General features: G+C 32.9%; 1 protein-coding gene across 15 annotated transcripts in view; it reads right to left on the bottom strand.

Annotated features, from left to right (window-relative positions):
• The window catches only part of LOC106881649 (transient receptor potential cation channel subfamily M member 3), a 701,312-nt gene that overhangs the window by 90,106 nt on the left and 590,542 nt on the right, over positions 1–20,664 (bottom strand). For all 15 annotated transcript variants that reach the window (XM_089357688.1, XM_089357690.1, XM_052970748.2 and 12 more), the window contains 3 exons: positions 13,134–13,268; positions 9,656–9,706; positions 5,333–5,464 (listed from right to left, as the gene is read on the bottom strand). In XM_089357688.1, coding sequence (XP_089213814.1) covers positions 5,333–5,464; positions 9,656–9,706; positions 13,134–13,268 — 318 coding nt within the window. The remainder of the gene's footprint in view (positions 1–5,332; positions 5,465–9,655; positions 9,707–13,133; positions 13,269–20,664) is intronic.

Here is a 20,664-nt window from a genome sequence, read left to right as displayed (position 1 = left end):
TATAAGAAGAAAAGAAGAAAAGTTTTTTTATGAAAATAAGTATGAAGATCAAACCAAAAAGTTGAAGATAATTCTGTTGTGTTGCTCAGGGGATGTACAAACATGGCTTAAAATACCGTCTCATTGGTCTGTAGCTTTTCTTTTGTTTCCACAATGTGTTCAAGAAAACAATGTTGTTACAGATGGTCAAGTGATAATACTTGGTCTTAATTAGAATATATTACAATCTCATTGTAAACTCATCAACCATTAATTAGAGGCTTTGCAGTGTCCTCGTTTGATCTGTCTTGGAATATTGGTGCACTGACTGCAGTCATGTAATTAACACCATATTTATTATAATTACATCTTACAATAAGATGCTTTCTAAAAGAATTTGTAATATGCCAAAATAGATAGAAAGTTTCTTCAGTTGCATGTTAAATCTAAGATCAAGATAGGAAAGGTGTAGCTGAATATACTGTAACTAGAAGTACAAAGCTTTTAGCTATTATTAGAAAAGTTCAAAATAACTTCCAAAATTATTCTATTACATTTTATAGCTAAACACTGCATAACAGTTAACTTTCCATATACTCAGATACTGTACTTCCGAACAGCAAAATTTAATTTGTAATTGAAAACTAAATTATTTATTTTGTTTATTCATTCTTTTTTTTTTTTTTTGCTTTAATGAAATACAACTTAATATAAAATATTATGATAACTTGGACAGGTAGAATATCCAATAAAAATGGGTTTGAAGCTGAATTAATGTTTTCGATAATAGAGGAAATCTGAAGACGTATAGCAAATTCATTAAATAAAATAACTGTTTTTTGGTATCATAGAAATAAATGCCTGATAGTGTATCTAATTTAGAATTATGGTGTGTAAAATATCTACAAAGAATCTAAGAAAAGAAGTATGAAGATATTTCAAAAGTTTTTTTCTACATCATCATCATTTAAAGTCCATTTTCCATGCTGGCATGGGTTGGATGGTTTGACAGGCGCTGACCAGCTGAAGCACTTTTCAGGTTCCCAGTCTGTTCTGGCATTGTTCTCAACACAACCAAGGAGATCTTGTGCAACTGAAACCCGAGTGTCTTTTTGGTCAGCTGAAAGCAGTTTTGGCACGAACTTGGCAAACACATGTCTCACACCCAAATCTTCAGTGATAATGGACTGAACTGAACCGTAACTAATCTGCACTTCCTCTGATAACTCACAGATGGTGATTTGATGATTTCCCTCACAGCTGCATGCATATCTGCAATGTTTTTCTCAGTTCTGCTGGTTGCAGGTCTCCCAGAACGTTTGTCAGTATCAATATTTTTTCGCCATCTTGGAAATGTTTGAATCACTTGTACACTTGCGTGCGGCTCATACACTCCTCTCCGTACACTTTCTGCAACTTTGTGCAGGCCTCTGAGTAGGTATCGCCATGACAACTTTCTCTGTCATGGTCAATGCAACGATCACATACTACACTTCCTTCCAAGCACTGCTGTAAACAGCAGAAATGAGCTAGAATGTTAAAACTTACTGCGCATGCACAACAGAGTCCAAGGTCAATCTGTACCAAGTGGCTTCACTGTGTGCTTTAGCTTCGTTACTATGGCAAAAGTCCAGATACTTACTGATCAGACCTCGTATATATATATATATATATATATATATATATATGTTGCACAATAAATATGTGTGTGTTTTATATACCTGTATCTTTGAGAATCATAAAATTATTGACTATCTCATTTAATTATTATGGTAAAGCAGTTTGAAAGTAAAAGTACCATTCCAATTAAAGTTTCAATACGGTTATGTGAATTTCCCACATGGATTCTAAAATCAAATTCCTAATTAAATTCCAAGCTGAGTTAGAATCTAATACTGATTTCAAAATCTACTCTAATTATATCCAAAACAAATGTCAACAGTTACATACACACAAACACACAAAACCCACCTATTTCCTCTCCAGCCCTTAGGACTTTATGCTTGAAGGCAATCCAACTTTTTCAATAAATAATTATTTCTATGAGTCAGGAAAAGTAACTTTTGATGCAGTCATCCAGAAATTCAATTTTAATAGGGATTGGAAATTAAAAGCCTATTTATAAGACAGATTAAGAATAATGGTATATCTGAAAGTGGCTGAGAATTTATAAGTGTGAAGACATGTATGATTAAATATTGACTTTATGTATGTATAATAAAATAGTTTCTTTAACATTTTGACACCAATGCACCTGAAGCTGCCCATAATTCTACAATACATACTTTCATTTTAAACTAATCTAAAGCCTTCCACCAAAATTTCATGCTAATTTATATTCCATACACCAGCTTAAAAGTGGCAAAGTTATTTCACTACACTTTTTATAATTTCCACAATTAATTGAAACAAAGACTATATATTGCAACAGCATTTTGTTAATAATAAAAGGGTTGATAGTGAAAAATGTTTCATTAAAATTCAAATCTCCCAATGTTACAAAGAAATAAGCTGGATTTGCAGAAAGAAAATATTGAGAGTAAAAGATATGAAGATAACCAGCATGTAAGCACATGCATGCACATTCATATACACACACAGATATGCATGTACCAAACATTCCCAAAATATTCTTTTTGTCTTTTTGAATTAACAATGAAGAATCAGCAATCAAATGGTTACATATGTAACTCAGCTGAATACTATTATTCCACAGGAAAATATACAAAATTAGAGAGGAAAAAAATATATATATATATATAAATTGCTAATAGATAAAAATGATGAAATGCAACATTCGTATGTTCCAAAATTTTGTTAATAAAATAAGTTTAATTCAGATTCTTCAACAGAATATTCAACTAAGTAGAAATATGCCAATCAAAGCCAAGCCAAGGAAACAAAATTCTTCAAATTGGTCTTCTTTTAAGAATGGCATATAATCAGCATGCTAAAATTATTACATTGAATCGAGAAATTTAATAGAGGAAATGGTTTCAAATCTTAACACTTTCAGGCATTAAGCAACCTGCATAAAAATTTTGTCATAATCAAAAGGTTAAAGAGATTGAAGTATTTGAGTGTAGCTTTTCATTTCAATTCTCAATACAGCAGTTTACAAAGTTGTGTTAAGAAAGACAGCAGTAGCATACCAGCAATTTGGACACAGTATAAGAGTTGTAAAGAATGGCAAAGCCAGTATTAATTCTATGGGTAAGAAAGAACCATTAATACTATTTCAATTACATACAAGTAAAGTCTTAATATTTCTTCAAAGAAAATCAAATTGAGTATATCCTCAAATATCACACATAAAAATACCAAATGCTATTATGTATTAAGTTTTTCTTATAACAGACTACATACAGATTAAAGTAATATTTCTATGGTATAACAATTAGTTTATCTATTACATCAATCAACCTCATTTTATTCACTTTATTTGAATACTTTGAATGCAAGTACTAAAATGATCTTCAGTAAACTGCTTTATATTAGAGCAGTAAGCTGTATGATAGCAGTAAACTACTTTATATTAGAGCAGTAAGCTGTATGATAGCAGTAAACTACTTTGTTCTACAGCAGCAAACTGCTTGTCTTATAGCAGCAGACTACTTTGTATGACATGTATATTAATAGACAGGACAAAATTATGATATTTAAGAGTTGATAGGTTATCAGACAATGAACTGAAGTTCTGGCATGTTGTGTCCATGACCGAGACACCTAGCTTTCAATACCCTTACTCATTGAGCCATAAATAATCCAAAAACAAATTCAAAAGTTATATAAACAACAATGCTATACAGTGCCTTTGACCCCCCCCCAAAAAAAAAACTTTTAACCATCAACAATCCAGTCTAACTAAATATAGATGCAAACTATATATATATGTGTGTGTGTGTGTGTGTGTGTAATCTATAAATGGTACCAACAAGTCTCTGTTTTTCTACCTAAACCATCAACATCATGGTTCTAATACCATTATATTTTAAATTCACCATGATCGTGAAAGTTACAAGTAATATTGTTGTAGACTAACATTTTCTCTTCCTGTTTGACCTTAATAAATGATCTTCCTTTTTCTATTTTTTAGATTCCAATGCTAAATATAAAAATAATTTTCTTTTTAATGTACGAAGTAACATTCCAGAAATACAAAATATAAAGTTATTGAGCCAGTAGCATAGAGAATTGAGTCATTCAACAGTATCATTAGGTCCAGGTTGTTAATCATCAGATGTACATGAAATATTAAATTATTAACCATCAAAGATAAGAAAAGGACAAATATAACAAAAATAAAGCAAATATTAAAGTGACAATAGTCACATCAGCATTTAATAGAATTTTCAAACTATTCAATTATAATTATCAGTAAAATTATCACACGATATATTAGTTAGTAGGGATGCTAGCTTGAGGTTTGGTGACAACAAGCTTCCTCAAATCTTAAGAATCTTTCTTAGGATTCTTGCAGAATACAAGACTGCATTTTTTTGCAAGTTGACAATGTGATCCAGTTTCTAATAATTGCCATCTTCGAGATTGTGGAAGACAAAGATGAGAACTGTTGTCCTCATTGTAGTCATCATCAAGCATTTGTTTCCTCTTTACTGCTTTTGATAATGTTTCTAAGAGAAACCAAAAAGAATATAAGACCAAGATGAAAATAAGATGAGAATAATGATAAGAAAAATTAATAGCTATGTATTTCACATTATGCCAAAAATAAACAGCCTTCACTGAACTGTATTATATTCTCAAGATGATAATAAGTCAGAGATAAAATTCCTCGATCAGCAACCCCTTTATAATTGTCATGGTTAGCTGCATTAATGAAGTTATAAATAGACTTTTCAGAAATAAGACTAATACTGTATGAATTAGAGAAATACATTCTTATAAAACAAGTTCATTGCATGTGTGTGTATGTAAGTATATATATATATATATATATATATATAAAGAAGCACACTCTAAAGTATTAGAGAAGTAATTTTTTTTAGAAAGTTAAATGTTATGGCTGGTCATAGAGTGACCATTGGGTTTGCACCTATAAAGCGCTTAGCAGTGTAGGTGACTTATCAGACTCAAATGGGCAAAGGTGTAACCCTTTGAACATCTGAGTCTGATAAGTCACCTATAATGCTAAGTGCTTTATAGGTGCAAAGTCAATGGTCACCCTATGAACAGCCATAACATTTAACTTCCTAAAATATATATATATATATATAAAACATTTTTTTTATATACACAGTGATAACATTTTGCTTAAATGGCTATTTGATGACTGTTTAATTGTGACATTTGTTATGTTAGAAAATAACTGCAGAAAATGAAAGATACTTGCATTTTTCTTAAGAGCGTTATACTTTTGACGGAAGCTCTTTTTTAGGTATGATGAAACAAAACCGCCACCCATAAGATGCTGGAGCACTAAACCAATGTCTGGTAGAGTACAGCGATAACTTGAAGCAACATTCTAAAATGATAGAAAGAAAACATTAATAGTTACAAACTACAATTTATAACATTGTTACAGTATGTAAAAAAAACCATAAAAGCTTGTGACCATCTGGCTTCCTTAAGAATATTAAAAGTGTAAATGAAACAGAAACATGAAATTAAATTTTGCTATTATTTTAGAAATGAAGTTATATATCTACCAAAAAATAAAGTTGGTATTTTTTTGCAAGTCACATTGCCTCAGTTAAAAAGTTGTTTCAAACACATTCCGAAAGATTGATACATAAAACTGCTTTCCACAGTTAAGAGCGATGAAATTTTGAGTGGATATATTTGATTTCCATAGTAAAAGGGTTAAAGGGGATCTGCATATTTTGGTTTGATGCTTGCTGACCTTTATATTGTGTAATTATCGGTTTCAAATTTTGGCACAAGACCAGGAATTTCAGAGGGGAGGGGGAGAAGTAAGTTGATTACATCAACCCCCAAAAGGATGAAAGGCAAAGTTGACCTTGGTGGAATTTGAACTCAAAATGTAAAGATGGATAAAATACCACTAAGTATTTTGCCTAGTGTGTTAACACTTCTGCCAACTCACTGCCTTTCTCATCATCATCATTTAATGCATGTTGTCCATGCTGATTTGGCATGGTTTCTACAGCTGGATACCCTTCCTAATCCCAACCATCCTGAGAGTGTAATGGGTGCCTTTACATGCCACTGGCACAGGTGTCAGTTGCATGGTACCAGTATCTGCCACAATTATACTGTATAATTATTGATATATCTAACAGAAGCAAAAAAATCACTAATTTTTTGTGGGACCAGTAAACATGACAACATTATTGCCTGAATGATGTCATGCAGAGACATACTGACACAACTTAGGTGACAACAATGACATGTTAATGTCTTGTGTCGCATGGTGGTGTTAATGTGTGGAATAATATATATACACACATACATGCATATGTATGTATGCAAATTTTTTGAAGGAGGGTATATTACCTTGGATAAATAAATAAAAGGAAAAGTTCACCTTAGCAAGGGCCATAACTAAATATAGTAAAGCATTTTGTCCAATACTCAAACAATTCTGCCAATTAACCCTTTAGTATTTAAACTAGCCATATCCAGCCCCAAATCTTTTACCTGTTTTATATACAAGCTAGCCAGAACTGGCATCTCACACCTACCAAACAATGTCATTCAAAGCATAAACAATCACATTATTGGAATCGCAATGCATGATTAATTCAAATCAATGTGAAGGAATGTGCATTACATTTGACAGAATAATCTGAATTCTAAAGGGTTGAGTACTCTCCAAATGGTATAATTATTCTAAGGATGTATTTGATAGGTAGGAACCTAAATTGTATAAGGTGTTAGATATCGAGACATTTATGGCTCTCCATAAAGCATTAAACAGCAGATTCAACAAGCATTACTGGCAATGACTTTGAGAACTGCATGCAGAAAATTTCAAAGCAATTCCCTGATTAGCAAATTCACATAACAAGCACTTAACCAATCAACATATTCATCAAAGATAATTAGGGCTTTATGCAAAAAGTAATCTTAAAAGCTTAAATTTCTACAGTCATTTGAACATTTGATTTTTTTTATAAGTCCTTAATTCTTTTGATGCCAAACCTATCTGAGACCACCACTGGTTCTATGATACAGAAAACCTCCCAGTTCAAAGTGTTCATAATTAGATTAAAACCTCTTAATATAATTTTATGCAAGAATCTTCCTATTATCTAAGTTTAACATATTTAGAATAAAATATAGAAAAGCATATATTTCACATAAAGTATGTAATTTGTGCTCAGCAATTGTTTCAATTGCATAAAACGTAATTAAAATACATAATTAATTTAGTTAAAAGTGATGTATTACCCATATTATCACTAATATTTTAAATGAATTAATTATGCATTTTAATTATGTAATTACATAAATGTTTTTTATGCAAATGAAATGGCCAATGAGCATAATTAAATTATGAACCTTATTCAAAATTTACACTTTACTCATTTTTATCCTAAATATGTTGCTCTCCAAAATGTGTCACCAGTTGGGTATTCAATTACCATGAATATATTTTTTATGTTTGTACATCAATACTATATACATTTTAAGTTCTAAACACCAAACATATAGGCAGTATATTTCATTAGAAATAGGATTATAGGAAGCAAAAGATAATGAAAAAAAAACATATGTTAGCAGCCATTTTATTTTATTTTATTTTATTTATTAATTATTTTTTTTAAAGAAACACAATCCAAAGATACTGTAAATTTGGAAAGTGAGAAATAACAAATAAACTGTCATGCATGAGTGAGCATGGTTAATAACACTTTACTGTGTCAGTCAAGTGAGCACAACCACACTGCCGATACAGTAAGTGTCAAAGCATTAAAATTCTGTGAGTGCAAATAACTAAGTCTCTTCATGTAATTGTTGTCTGATGCCATTGCTGTAGGCAGTCAAGTAGGAATTGAGAAATTTACAAGCAAGGATTGCATGAAAAGAACAAGAAACATCAGATAAAAAAAAAGGGTCTCTTAAAAAGCAGTCTTGCAAGATATACCTTAAACCATGAATAAGGGTTTTCTTTTTAAAGAGCAGCTTATGATCTACCACCTAAATAAACATTTGGAAGTTCACAGAATACATTAAATGTGAACAAACTTTAAATAATACCAAGATTGAAGAGTATACCATATGTTAAGAGTCTCATTTGAAAATGATGAAAATACTGTGACTGAAAAAAAACAACAAAAAAAAAACAAAGAGGCTTGTTGTCAACTATGAAGTTAACAAGTCTGTATTGAAGAGGCTTAACTCTAACATCTCAGTTTAGAAATCCTTTCAAAGTTTTGGCAATGTTTTTATATTTTTAAATTAAAACAAAATTTTGTGAGCAATAAGTATCTACTTTTTATTAATTTTTAAGCCTTTATTGATCATCATGATGTTAATTAATAATTTTGACATCACCAAATATGTTAATTGGTCAACTGTTTGGAGAAGAATTTTTTAATCAGTATATTGTTAGTTGGTAATTGTTGTTAGTGAATTGCTGCTACTGAATTCTCTTACGACCATTGAAAGTTCAATTGCATGTGCATGCGCGCGTGTGTGTGTGTGTGTGTGTGTGTGTGTGTGTCAGTCATAATTAACTGTAATGGAATTATAGTCCACTATTAGTCATGCCAAGATGAAATTAAAGTTTCATATTTAAAATAATACACAAGTTTGAAAAACAAAAGACAATATTCTAAAGTTGTTAGGCTTAAAACATTACTATAAACAGCAAAGAGAGAAATACCTATCACACAACAATTAGATATATTTGGAACCATATGTGGATGATGAAAGAGTAGAATGGGTTTGCCCAATATGGCTTTTGTTTATTTTTTATTTCTGAATTCACAGATTTGAAGAAAACTTTCATAAGTTTAGTATCCATGATAAGTGGAGAAGCTAACAGAAAGTGTGTTGCTACTTTGGTTGTAAACTAATAAAGTGTACTCTTCTATGGTCTAATTCTTGCTGAAATAAACAATGACCAATTTCTTAAGATTCCAGAGTTTATCCCATTTTCATTTATTAGCACCTGGGTAGGATATTCCATTCTACACAAGTCTATCAGAATTTGTAGAGAAATTCAACTTCTGAGCTTGCTATTGTTTTCTTGCAGGTGGCTAAGTATACAGATTGATCATGAGCCACTAAACCTTTTTTATTTTCTTGCTCTGCTTATTTCTATGTTCCTTTCTGCTGAAGAGCGTAGGCTCAAAATGTAAAAGACTTTCTCACTTCCCAAGCGTTAAACTAATACATCTGTTTGTTGTTTACACACCTGTCTTCATCTTTTTTTCTTTTTTTTTTTTTTTTGTAAATTCCAACTATACAGAAATATACTTAACTGAAATAACAAGTTGAGGGCTACATCAAGAGAATAGTTGAATAAGAGAAAGATTTGAATATTTTTGAGCACAAAGATGGCAAAAAGGAGATCAAGTGTTATTGAATATTCCAGCTTAATACTTGTAAACTTGCATTAATAAAATAATAAAGTATTATAATGCTTTATAAGCCAGGGTTAATCTTTAGAAATAACATATCAAGTTCTCAACATACATGGCACTTCAGGAAAAGTTGGCAACAGTGTTTGTCTTGCAATTCTTACCTTTTTAACATCACGTATAAGGTACCGGAGAGTGTTTGTTGGTCCATGTCGCTGAAAACATTAAGAAAATGTATATATTATAAAACAGTAACTAAACACACACACTAGTATAGTTTACATGATGCATTGTCAAATACTGCGTCATCCCATAAGTAATGCGATTTTTTCAATTGCATGAACTAAAAGTCGGAGGGGGATGGGATAAACTACCTGTATCAACTTACTATAAAAGCAGGGAGTAATTTTACCTTGAACTTATTCTTCGTGCAAGTTTTCAAGAGTGCAGTTTGATTTTAACAATTATTTTTACAAGGCTATAATGGAAGTGACAAAGGAGCATATTCGGCATATTTTGCTTTATGAGTTCAATAAAGGCAACAACACAATGGAAAATGCGAGGAATATTAAAGCAGTATATGGGGATTGGACAATAAGCGTAAGCCAGTCTAACTGTGGTTTCAGAAATTCCGAGCTGGAAACTACAGCCTAGAAGATGAGCATAGTCCAATATATTGTACAGAGGTTGGATATCATTCAGAGACAGTATCAGAAATTGAACTTAAAATGTACAATGGAGAAGATGTTTCAGTCTTGTTGAGGACAAGACAGTCTCTCTATTCATGGTACCACAATGCATTTAATACATTCTGCAAAGTGGTGGGTGTAAGGAAGGGCATCCAGCTATAAGGCTCTCCAAGTCATTTAGGAGAGCAGCAATTTCAAATAAGAATCACCTCAGGTTGCAATAACCTATTCAATCTATGTCACTATGGAAAACGGATTGAAAAGATGAAGGAATATTGGTTTGAAATTTTGGCACAAGGACAGCAATTTCAAGCAATGTCAACTCCAAAAGGATTAAAAGTGAAGTTGACCCTGGCAGCATTTGAACCCCAGTGGCATTTTGCCTGGTGTGCTAACAATTCTGCTAGCTTACCACCTTACAAATGAGGAAGTAATATTGCAATTCAAAGACAACAGACCAGTGTAGGTGTAGTGCCATGTCTATTCAATCTAAATAATTCAAATATTTCTGCTTATTCAGAATATTTCTACAACATGCTCACAGAATAAGCAGCTGTTCAGCCATTGTTAGCCAAAATATGTCAAATAAAATATGTAATAGTTTATAAACATGAATGTAATAAATTGCTTAGCTATTCAGGTATATGATGATGATGACGATGATGATAATAGTAATAGTAATCCTTTCTACTATAGGCCTAAAATTTGGGGGGAGAGGGGACAGTTGATTACATTGACTCCAGTATTCAGCTGATACTTATTTTATTGGCCCCGAAAGGATGAAAAGCAGAGGTTAAACTTAGAATGGAAGGATGGACGAAATGCTGTAAGCATTTGACTGATGCACTAAGGATTCTAAAAGCTTACTGACTTGATAACAACAATGATAACAATAAAAATAATAATCCTTTCAACTATAAGCACAAAACCTGAAATTTTAGGGGAGGAGGATAGTTGGTTACATCGACCCCAGTGCTCAGCTGGTAATTAATTTATCTACCCTGAAAGGATGAAAGGTCAAGTCAACCACAGTGGAATTTGAACTCAGAATGTAAAGACGAAAGAAATGCTGCTAAGCATTTTGCTCGGCGTGCTAACGATTCTGCCAGCTCGCCATCTTAATAATAATAATAATAATAATAATAATAATAATAATGATAATAATCCTTTCTACTAAAGGCACAAGGCCTGAGATTTGAGGCGAGGGGAGTAGACAATTACACCAACCCCAGTGTTTGACTGGTACTTAATTCATAGACCCTGAAAGGATGAAAGGCATAGTCGATCTTGGCAGAATTTGAGCTCAGAACGTAAGGATGGACATAAGCATTTTGTCCAGCATGCTAACAATTCTGCCAGCTTGCTGCCTTAATAATAATAATAATAATAATAATAATAATAATAACTGATTCAAATTTTGACACAGGGTCAGCAATTTTAGGGAAGAGGTCAGTGGGTAACACTGACCGCAGTTAGCCTTTGTGACACTTGAAATCAGAACATAAAGCCAGAAGAAAAGCTGCAAAGCATTTTGTCTGGTGTAGTAATGATTCTGTCAGCTTGCTGCCATAATAATGATAAATAATAATAATATATTTTTCTAATTTTGGTACAAGACCAGCAATTTTGAGGGGAGGGGGAAAGTGGATTATGTTAAACCCCCCCTCCTCCCAGTACTTGACTGGTAGTTTATTTTATTGATCTCAAAATAGGAAGGCAAAGTTGATTGTGGTGGGATTTGGGCTCAGAACATAAGTATCCTGCCAGTTTGCAGCTTCAGTTTCAAACTTTGGCACAAAGCCAGCAATTTTGAAGGTGATGTGGTGGTCAACTGATACCATCAACATCAATACTTGACTGCTACTTATTTTATTGACTCCAAAAGGATAAAAGGCAAAGTTAACCATGACAGAAGAAATCAAGCAAAACATTTTCCTCTGATGCGTTAATGTTTTCTCCAGCTCACTGCCTTAATAATATTAATAGCAATAATAATAATAATAACAATCCTATCTACTATAGGCACAAGGTCTGAAATTTGGTGGGGAGGAGGTTAGTTAATTACATTGGCTCCCAGTGCTCAACTGGTACTTATCTTTGTCAACCCTGAAAGGATGAAAGGCAAAGTCAACCTTGACAGAATTTGAATTCAGAACATAAAGATGAATGAAATACAGCTCAGCATTTTGCCCCACATGCTAACAGTTTTTCAAATTCACTGCCTAATAACAATAATAATGATGATGATGTTATTAATATTAATAACAATAATAATTGTATTGTGTTGAGAATATAATGATGGCAGATCTTCACAAGACAAGAGAAAATGAACATGAAACATGAATTAATGAATGATAATAGTAAATGAAATGGTATTGATTATTTCACGAGCTGCTGCAAAGTGAGATAATACAGGTGAACCAACTGGAAGTAATTATGGTAGCATGCTTTGCTTTATCACTAAATACTATTTCTAAGCACCGGTAGTACTTCTGTTTCACCTCCAAAAGAAGTTTGTCTCTTAACAAGCATCAGAGCAATCAAAATAAGAGATTGCATTCTGTATTTAGTTGTAATATGAAGAGAATCATCATCATCATCATTGTTTAATGTCAGCTTTCCATGCTAGCATGGGTTGGATAATTTGACTGAGGACTAGCAAACCAGATGGCTGCACCAGGCTCCAATCTGATCTGGCAGAGTTTCAACAGCTGGATGCCCTTCCTAAGGCCAACCACTATATTGGGCTATAGTGTAAAGTGCAAGCTTAGCTCTGTGGTTAAGAAGTTTGCTAACATGGTTTTTAGTTCAATATCACTGCATGGCACATTGGGCAAGTGTCTTCAACTATATGCCAGGTTAGCCAAAGCCTTGTGAATGAATTTGGTAAATAGAAACTGAAATGAGCTAAATGAGGTAAATGCAAAAAGCAAATAACAGAATAGTGCCTTACTGTATTATAGAGTTCTTCAAGTCGTGGAATAGTGAGAAATGTTCTCATGCTAACGCCATTCTCCAGGAGGAGTTTAACAAAATCAACTCGATCATTGATCAGTGCATCCATCATAGCTTGCTCCAGGGATCCTTCCTGTTGAGTAAAGTGAAAAAAAGAAAAGGCTTGAAAGAATACAAATCATATGTATACTCACTTATACACACACCTATACTCACATATATCCTCATCATTTAACATCTGTTCTCCATATTGGCATGGGTTGATGCTTCGACAGTATCCAGCAAGCTGCAGGGCAGTGCCAACATCCAGGGTCAGCTTTGGCATATTTTTTTACAGTTTAATGCCCTTCCTAATGCCAAATATCTTACAGTGTGTAATGGGTATGTTTTTGTTTCTTGTGCCACAAGCACCAGTGAGGAGAAAAAGATAAAAAACTTTGTGGCTAAGTGTCTGTTTGATGAGGAGGGGGGCATTAACAAGGGGTAGGTGGCTTTATGCCAGGAGCTAAGATGCTAGACTATGATAAAAGAACAAACACAGGTATCTTGCTATAAGAGGAGATATATGTCTACCCAACATTATAAGGATGAGTAGTAGTAATTGGGAAGACAAAAAAGAGAGATGGTAGTGATGGGTTGCCAAAGCAAGCTCTCAAGATTAATACTCACTAATATGCACATGTAGATTCATATAAATACCTGCATTCACACCCTTTTCAGAGTGTTACACTCTCGCCACCGAGAAAGCACGATTCTATGTTGTTAAAGTATTTTTGAGATTAAGTCATTAACTAGTTAAAATGATCCTTGTACTTCATTAGTAGGAGAGCTTCAACATATAATTTTTACAGCCCTTGGAAGAATCAATAAATATTTTTCAATGCCGGATCGAAATTGTCATAATCAGTTGAGAGGAACCAATGGGCCATGACTAAGTCAAACTTCAGTGTGTGCCATGGCATGGTTTTTACATTCCAATGCCTTCCTAATGCCAACCGTTTGAGAGAGAGCACTGGGTGCTTTGTACATGGTGCTGGCACTAGTGAGGTCACCATGTAACATGCATCACAAGACTTGTCAAATGCAAAGGGTCTAGTATTGAGGGAGGTGGCTTTATACAGAGTGATGATGTGTGTGTGTATATATATGTGTGTGTGTGTGTATATATATATATATATATATATATATATATATATATATATATATGATCACACATACACACACACACGTGCACAAACATACAATTGTACTTTTTGGAAGGGTTATCTGCCAATAAACCTTCCATACACACTCGATCTGGTAGATTGGCAGAATAGCTATAGCATCAAGTGAGACATCTTGGAAAATATTCTCTAGATCATTCCAGTCTAAGAGTAATGTCTTCAAAAGCACTGGCACCAAAACGTAACAGCCTTTGCCTACCCCTTGGACATTATCAGTGGTGTACAGAAGAGAGATTTACTACATGGGAAACTTCTGGTCCTGCATAAAAAAGAAAAAAAAAACCTTGCCCAAACCTGTACCATGAAGAAAATTCCTCTATGGATCCATGGTTGTACAAGGCATACAGAGATTTTTGAATTTTTTTTTGTATGTTATACATCTGTTTTTCCATGGCTGCATGAGTTAGCTGACTATATTATTGAGACATTGTTTTTACAGTAGGATACCCTTCCTGTCTTCTACATAAGTGATATCTTATTTCACTGGTCTTCAAAGATACAAAGTAAGGGAATAATTTGACAAAAAAGTGACAACACTGAAGGTATACTGCAATTTTTACAGAAGCAAGCTAAATGCAAACAAATGTACAAACAGATATACACATGGTCTTCCTTCAGTTTCCATCCACCAAACCCACTCATGAAAGTTTAATTAGCCTAGGGTTATTGTAGAAGATACTTGCTCAAGATGCCAGGTAGTGGAACTGAACCCAAAAGCCACATGATTGGGAAGCAAGCTTCTTAACTATTTAACTGCACTTTCACTTATAGTGTGTGTGTGTGTGTGCATACACACACACACGCACACACCTACATATAAACACATATACATAAACACAATATCTATACACACATATATACATGCATATATATTTATATATATATATATATATATATATATATATATATATATATATATATATATATATATACATACATACATACATGATATATCCATATATATATTTACATACATACTGATATATTCACACACACACACACACAGCCACCACCCATCCCAAAGCACATGCAACCCATACTTCCCCCAATGTCCGTCCCTATACTTGTATATCTTCCTACACACACATACAGCATCACACCTTTTCTCCCCCAAGGAACTGCATTTTCACTTGGCCCCTAACAATTTTCTTTTCTTTCCCTACCACCTTTTCTCATTCTTTTATTTCTTCTGATGAAGGACAATATGTCTGAAACATCAAAACACTTTACCTTCATTTTTAAGTATTAAACTAATACATCTGTTAAAACGTTGCTCTCCTGTGTTGCCTTCTTAATTAATTGGTAATAAAAAATAAAGTGAATTACAACCAGCATATGTGTTTTATTGGTAGTATGACATTCCTAAAATACAACTGTATTCACTTCAACACAATTATTACATTAAGAAAAAAACAAATACACAGATGACATATACATAGGAATACATGCGTGTGTCTGTATATACATATGCTTGTGTGTGTGTGTGTGTGTGTGTGTAAGTACACATTATTATCATCATTTACTGTCAATGGGTTGGAGGGTTTGACAGGATCTGATGTATCTGAAGACTACATAATGTGCAATGTCTATTTTGGTTTAGTTTCTACAACAGGATGTCTTCCCCAGTACACACTTTACAGCATGTACTGGGTGCTTTTTTTTTAATGGCACCAGCACTAGTGAGGTTGCCATGTAGCCTGCAATACCAGCATCCTTTCAAATGGGTGTGGCTGTAATAGAGAGGAAAGCATTATGCTATGAGATGAAGGGGCCCATAACAGAACAGGTTTCTTGCTGTAGCTACATGATAACTCATTATAAAAAAAAAAGAAGTTGGAAACGGTTGGGGTGGAACTGGAGAGATAAATAAATACAGGTGAATAGAAGTGAGTGGGAGCAAGGGAATCATGAAGTGTGGGTAGGGTAGAGATTAAAGAGTACAGGAGAGTGAGAAACGGTTGGTGGGAAGGAATAGGTAAAAGGGTGAAAGTGTGGTGATAGGGAAGAGTAGGTAATAACTGTAAAAATTGGGTGGGGTTGAGAAGGTTTGGAGTACTAAGAAAGGTAAGGGGTAAGTGGTATCAGGCAAAAAGTGAAGCATGCAATTCTGATCATATTTTATTACTGCAGCAAAGTAATGTACAGAAATCCCTCGCCCTATTGTGGTTCACCTATCATGTACTCAATACATCATGAATTTTTCTGGCTAATATATGTTAATTTATATCATGGGCTCTTCAGTATATTGCAGGTTTTTGCAGCTAATAGATATTTATATGCTTTTTAGATTTTAATTATTTCTGTGGGAGGTTTTGGTACGTAATACCCATGATAGTCGAGGGATTACTGTAGTGAGAAAGACGATGGGTAGTGGGAATGTCTTGGGAGGATAGGTACAGTTGTGCACACACAGACAAGAATGTACAAGTACATATATTTATACATAGATGTGAGAGAGTGTGTGTATATGTATGTATGGTTCCATGTTAAGTGAATTAAAAATTAGAGCTAATTAACAAATAGTGATATGCTTGTATCGCAGTTCAAGCATTATGACAAACATATTCAAATATTCTATTCTCAGTTATACTAGATTGGAATAGTTTTTTTTTTTCTCTTCTTGATCCTATTATCAAGAACAAACACAAAATTTCTCATTAAATACTACAATTGGTTTCGGTATTGAAAGTTTGTGAGTGGGTGTTTTGTTTTGAGAATAAGTTCTGTGTAGGAAGACAGATTTGATTAAAAATTTTGTAAATACATGCATGGAATTCATGAAAGTATAAAAGGAAGCAAATCTAGTACAAAGGGTATAATTGGAAGAACCGACAAAAGAAGCAACAAAAGGCCTTTTAAGATATTTGTCCACAACTTCAAATACCTAATCAAGTATAAATCAAACTATAGCAGCAATACAATACAAGAATCTCGAAGAATCATGATTATATAATTATAATAATGGTGACAGTTATGATAATTTAGCGTTTACTGATGTCAGTATCAATAAAACATTTGTGCCTGGCATAAAATTGATTTTGAAATCAATTATGATACTGAGCTGATGATAAAAATGATATTAAATATGCAAGCATGAAGAGTGCAAATGTTCTGTTACAGAGTAAGAAATGATATAGATGATATAATAATGATTATAATGATTACATTAACATAATGCTATCTCGGTTGATAACAATCAGAGAGTGAACAACCAAGGATCAATAGAGCAAGTTCAATATATATTTGATTTAACATTTCTGACTTCTGACATGTCAATGTTAATATGTTTTGGTTAATTTGTAACAAACATAAATCTAAATACCTTGTTGCAAAGTAAAAATTAATCAAAAATCAGATTCTGAGGGAAATAAAGTTAGTGAGCAAAGGATTATGTTCCGGTCACACTTCTTTTGAAATATTGGTTTCAAGTCTTAGTACTAGACCAGCAAGTCAAGGGAGTGGGTAAGCCGATTACATTGACCCCAGTTTTCAACTGGTACTTATTTCATCAACCCAGAAGGGAAGACAGGCAAAATCAACCCCAGTGACATTTGAATTCAGAATGTAAAGTTGGAAGAAATGCCACAGAGCATTTTTTCTGGCACAGAAACGATTTTGCCAGCTTGCCATCCTCTTCTTTTGTAATATCAATTCATAAATACAGTGGATCATTATACATCAACAATTCCAATAACAGAAAAACAGATTTTTTTTCCCCCTCATTTTTTTAAGCAATTAATTTTCTTTGTTAATATGAACACATGCAAAACTAATGATAGGAAATTCCAAAACCACCAACAACCATCATGACAGACACCATAAATATTGAACAGCACCAGACCAAAGTCATTAAGAGAACAGATAAAGAAGAAGTAAAACAGATGAGAGAGAGAGAGAGAGAGAGAGAGAAAGAGAAAGAAAGACAAAAGTATAGGAAACACACAGAAAGGCAAAAGGATGACACAAAAAAATCAATATATAGGAGAGAATTATGAGTATTTATATGGTAGTAAAAGCAGTCTTCATTTTAACTTCACAGTAAAAAAAGCAAAACAGAAAAACTGATACGAAAGAGAAGGAATCCACAGAATGAGAAATAGAAAGGGAAAAGAATTGAGGGAGAGTGTGTGTGAGTGAGAGAGAGAGAGAGAGAGAGAGAGAGAGAGAGAGAGTGAAGGAGAGAGAGAAAGAGAGAATGATGTTGTCATGACCACTTACCATTAAAACAGCTAATTCAGATGAACCCATATCACTATGTGATGCTTCCTTAGAAAAGCTATCCATACTCCCTTTAAATGGAACAAGTGGGCTGCCCCGTTTGCATTTTGCAGTAGAAATTAAGTATTCAAGCTGCAACAGGTGATGATACATCCAATTTTCTATCAATACTATCGTGGCTACTGCTGCTACTAACAGTAGAGCTCAGGTAATATAGTAATGGTTGACATTAATAGATTTCAGAAATGACTTCAGAAACACCAACACTTAATAGAAGAGTAGCTTAATGACATAGGTAATTCACCAAATGTCTTTAAAAGGAGACAAGAACATAATATAAAAACAATAAAAAAAAAAGATCAGTCTTTGTATTTTGTAACATAACTATTTCAGTCAAAGATAATCTGTAGATGCAGGCAACATTGACAAATCACACAAACAGCAATAAACAACATCAGCAATAACAATGAAGTTTAGTTCAGTGTGTCATCTCCATATAGCAGTTTTAGGTTTTCCATTTTACCAAATTATGTTCCCAATGATGATACTTGCCATAATTATTAGACCAGCACAAACTAATTGGGTAATAAAGTTTAGAACAATATTTTTCCTACTTTGTATATTTTTTTCTTTTTGTCAAGGATTCTAAAAATCTGACATCACATGACAAAAATAAAAGAGAAATAATATAATTAAAAACACGAACAACAATGATAATAATAATTGTTGTTGTTGTTTTAAAAGTATTCATCGTTTCATAATGAAATAACTAAAACTTCAAACAACTCTTAAGTGAATTAATAACAGCCATGTGGAAATACTAAAAATATAAATCTTTTATGTTTATGTATGCATGTGTGCATTCAAAAAAAAAAAAAAAAAAAAAAAAATAATTAAACTAATTCTATAATAAGAAAACCAAAAAAAATTATGTGCATTATCACCCATACTTTAATGGCATGCACATTCATATTGATTTGGTTTGCACAATTGTCTTGCAGCAGTACTATTATTTTAATCACTACCCACTAACTCTAATTGCCTAGTCTGATTAGAATCACACGGTTCTGGAGTCAATGAAGGAGCTTCTATGTAATTGCAATCCTGATCACCTTTAAAATTTGACATAGTTGAGTTAAATATTTAAAACAACATTTTAATAAAGACAAGATGGTGACACTCAAGAAAGGCAATGAAATAAGTGCTTTATTTTATTGGCTGTCTCTATGTTGTAATCTTGTTCAAATACAACTGGCTAGGGTTATAAAAATAATTGTCTATTCAATAAGAACCAACATAAATATGTTGGTTGATTGGTTTGATGGTTGATTTCTTCAGTCACATTTTACATTCTAAAGAGAGACAACAGGAGACAGTAAAAGAGAGTTACAGAGAGACTTAACATAAGAGGTACAAAATGAATGTCTCATAATTTTCTGAAAAATGCACATTTTTTGTAAATGAAATTTTGCAAGAGATAGGTTTTTTTTCAATGGAATAGATTGCAATTATACTGAAAAATAACAACACGTTTGTTGCAAATATACAAATGAAAAATTTATTCAATTTTGAGGTAATAAATATTTTCTTTTGAAAATTACTATTCATTTCATCATTTTGTATAAGTACCAAGAAATTTGCTAAAAGCTAAATTGTAACTATTGTATGACGGGGGTGATTAAAAGTTCCTGGCTTTGGGTAAAAGAAAATACAGGAGGATCAGTTAATTATGATTTTATTCAACATATTCCTCTCTCAGATCCAGACACTTTTTGCAGTGGTCCTTCAGTTTTTCAAAACTCTATAAAAGGACTTGGAGGGTTGGATCTCTAACCAGGCCTTTCAGAATATCCTTAAAGCCAAGAACTTTTCAGCGCACCCTTGTATGTACGCCATATTTCTTGATATTAACCACAGTAGTAACAGCATACTTCCAAAGTTGCCCATCAAATGATGGGTAACACTAGTAAATAAATGCAACCACTATCAGTATCAAATTGTGTATAATTTCTTCTTCTTTTTAAAAAAACAATCAAATAGCCATGCCTATGACCTTTATTAGAACCTCTGAGACTGACAGACAAGACA

Source organism: Octopus bimaculoides, chromosome 9 (genome assembly GCF_046866305.1).
Source record: "Octopus bimaculoides isolate indiv1 chromosome 9, ASM4686630v1, whole genome shotgun sequence".
Taxonomy (NCBI): domain Eukaryota; kingdom Metazoa; phylum Mollusca; class Cephalopoda; order Octopoda; family Octopodidae; genus Octopus; species Octopus bimaculoides.
This window is presented reverse-complemented; position numbering and strand designations above follow the sequence as displayed.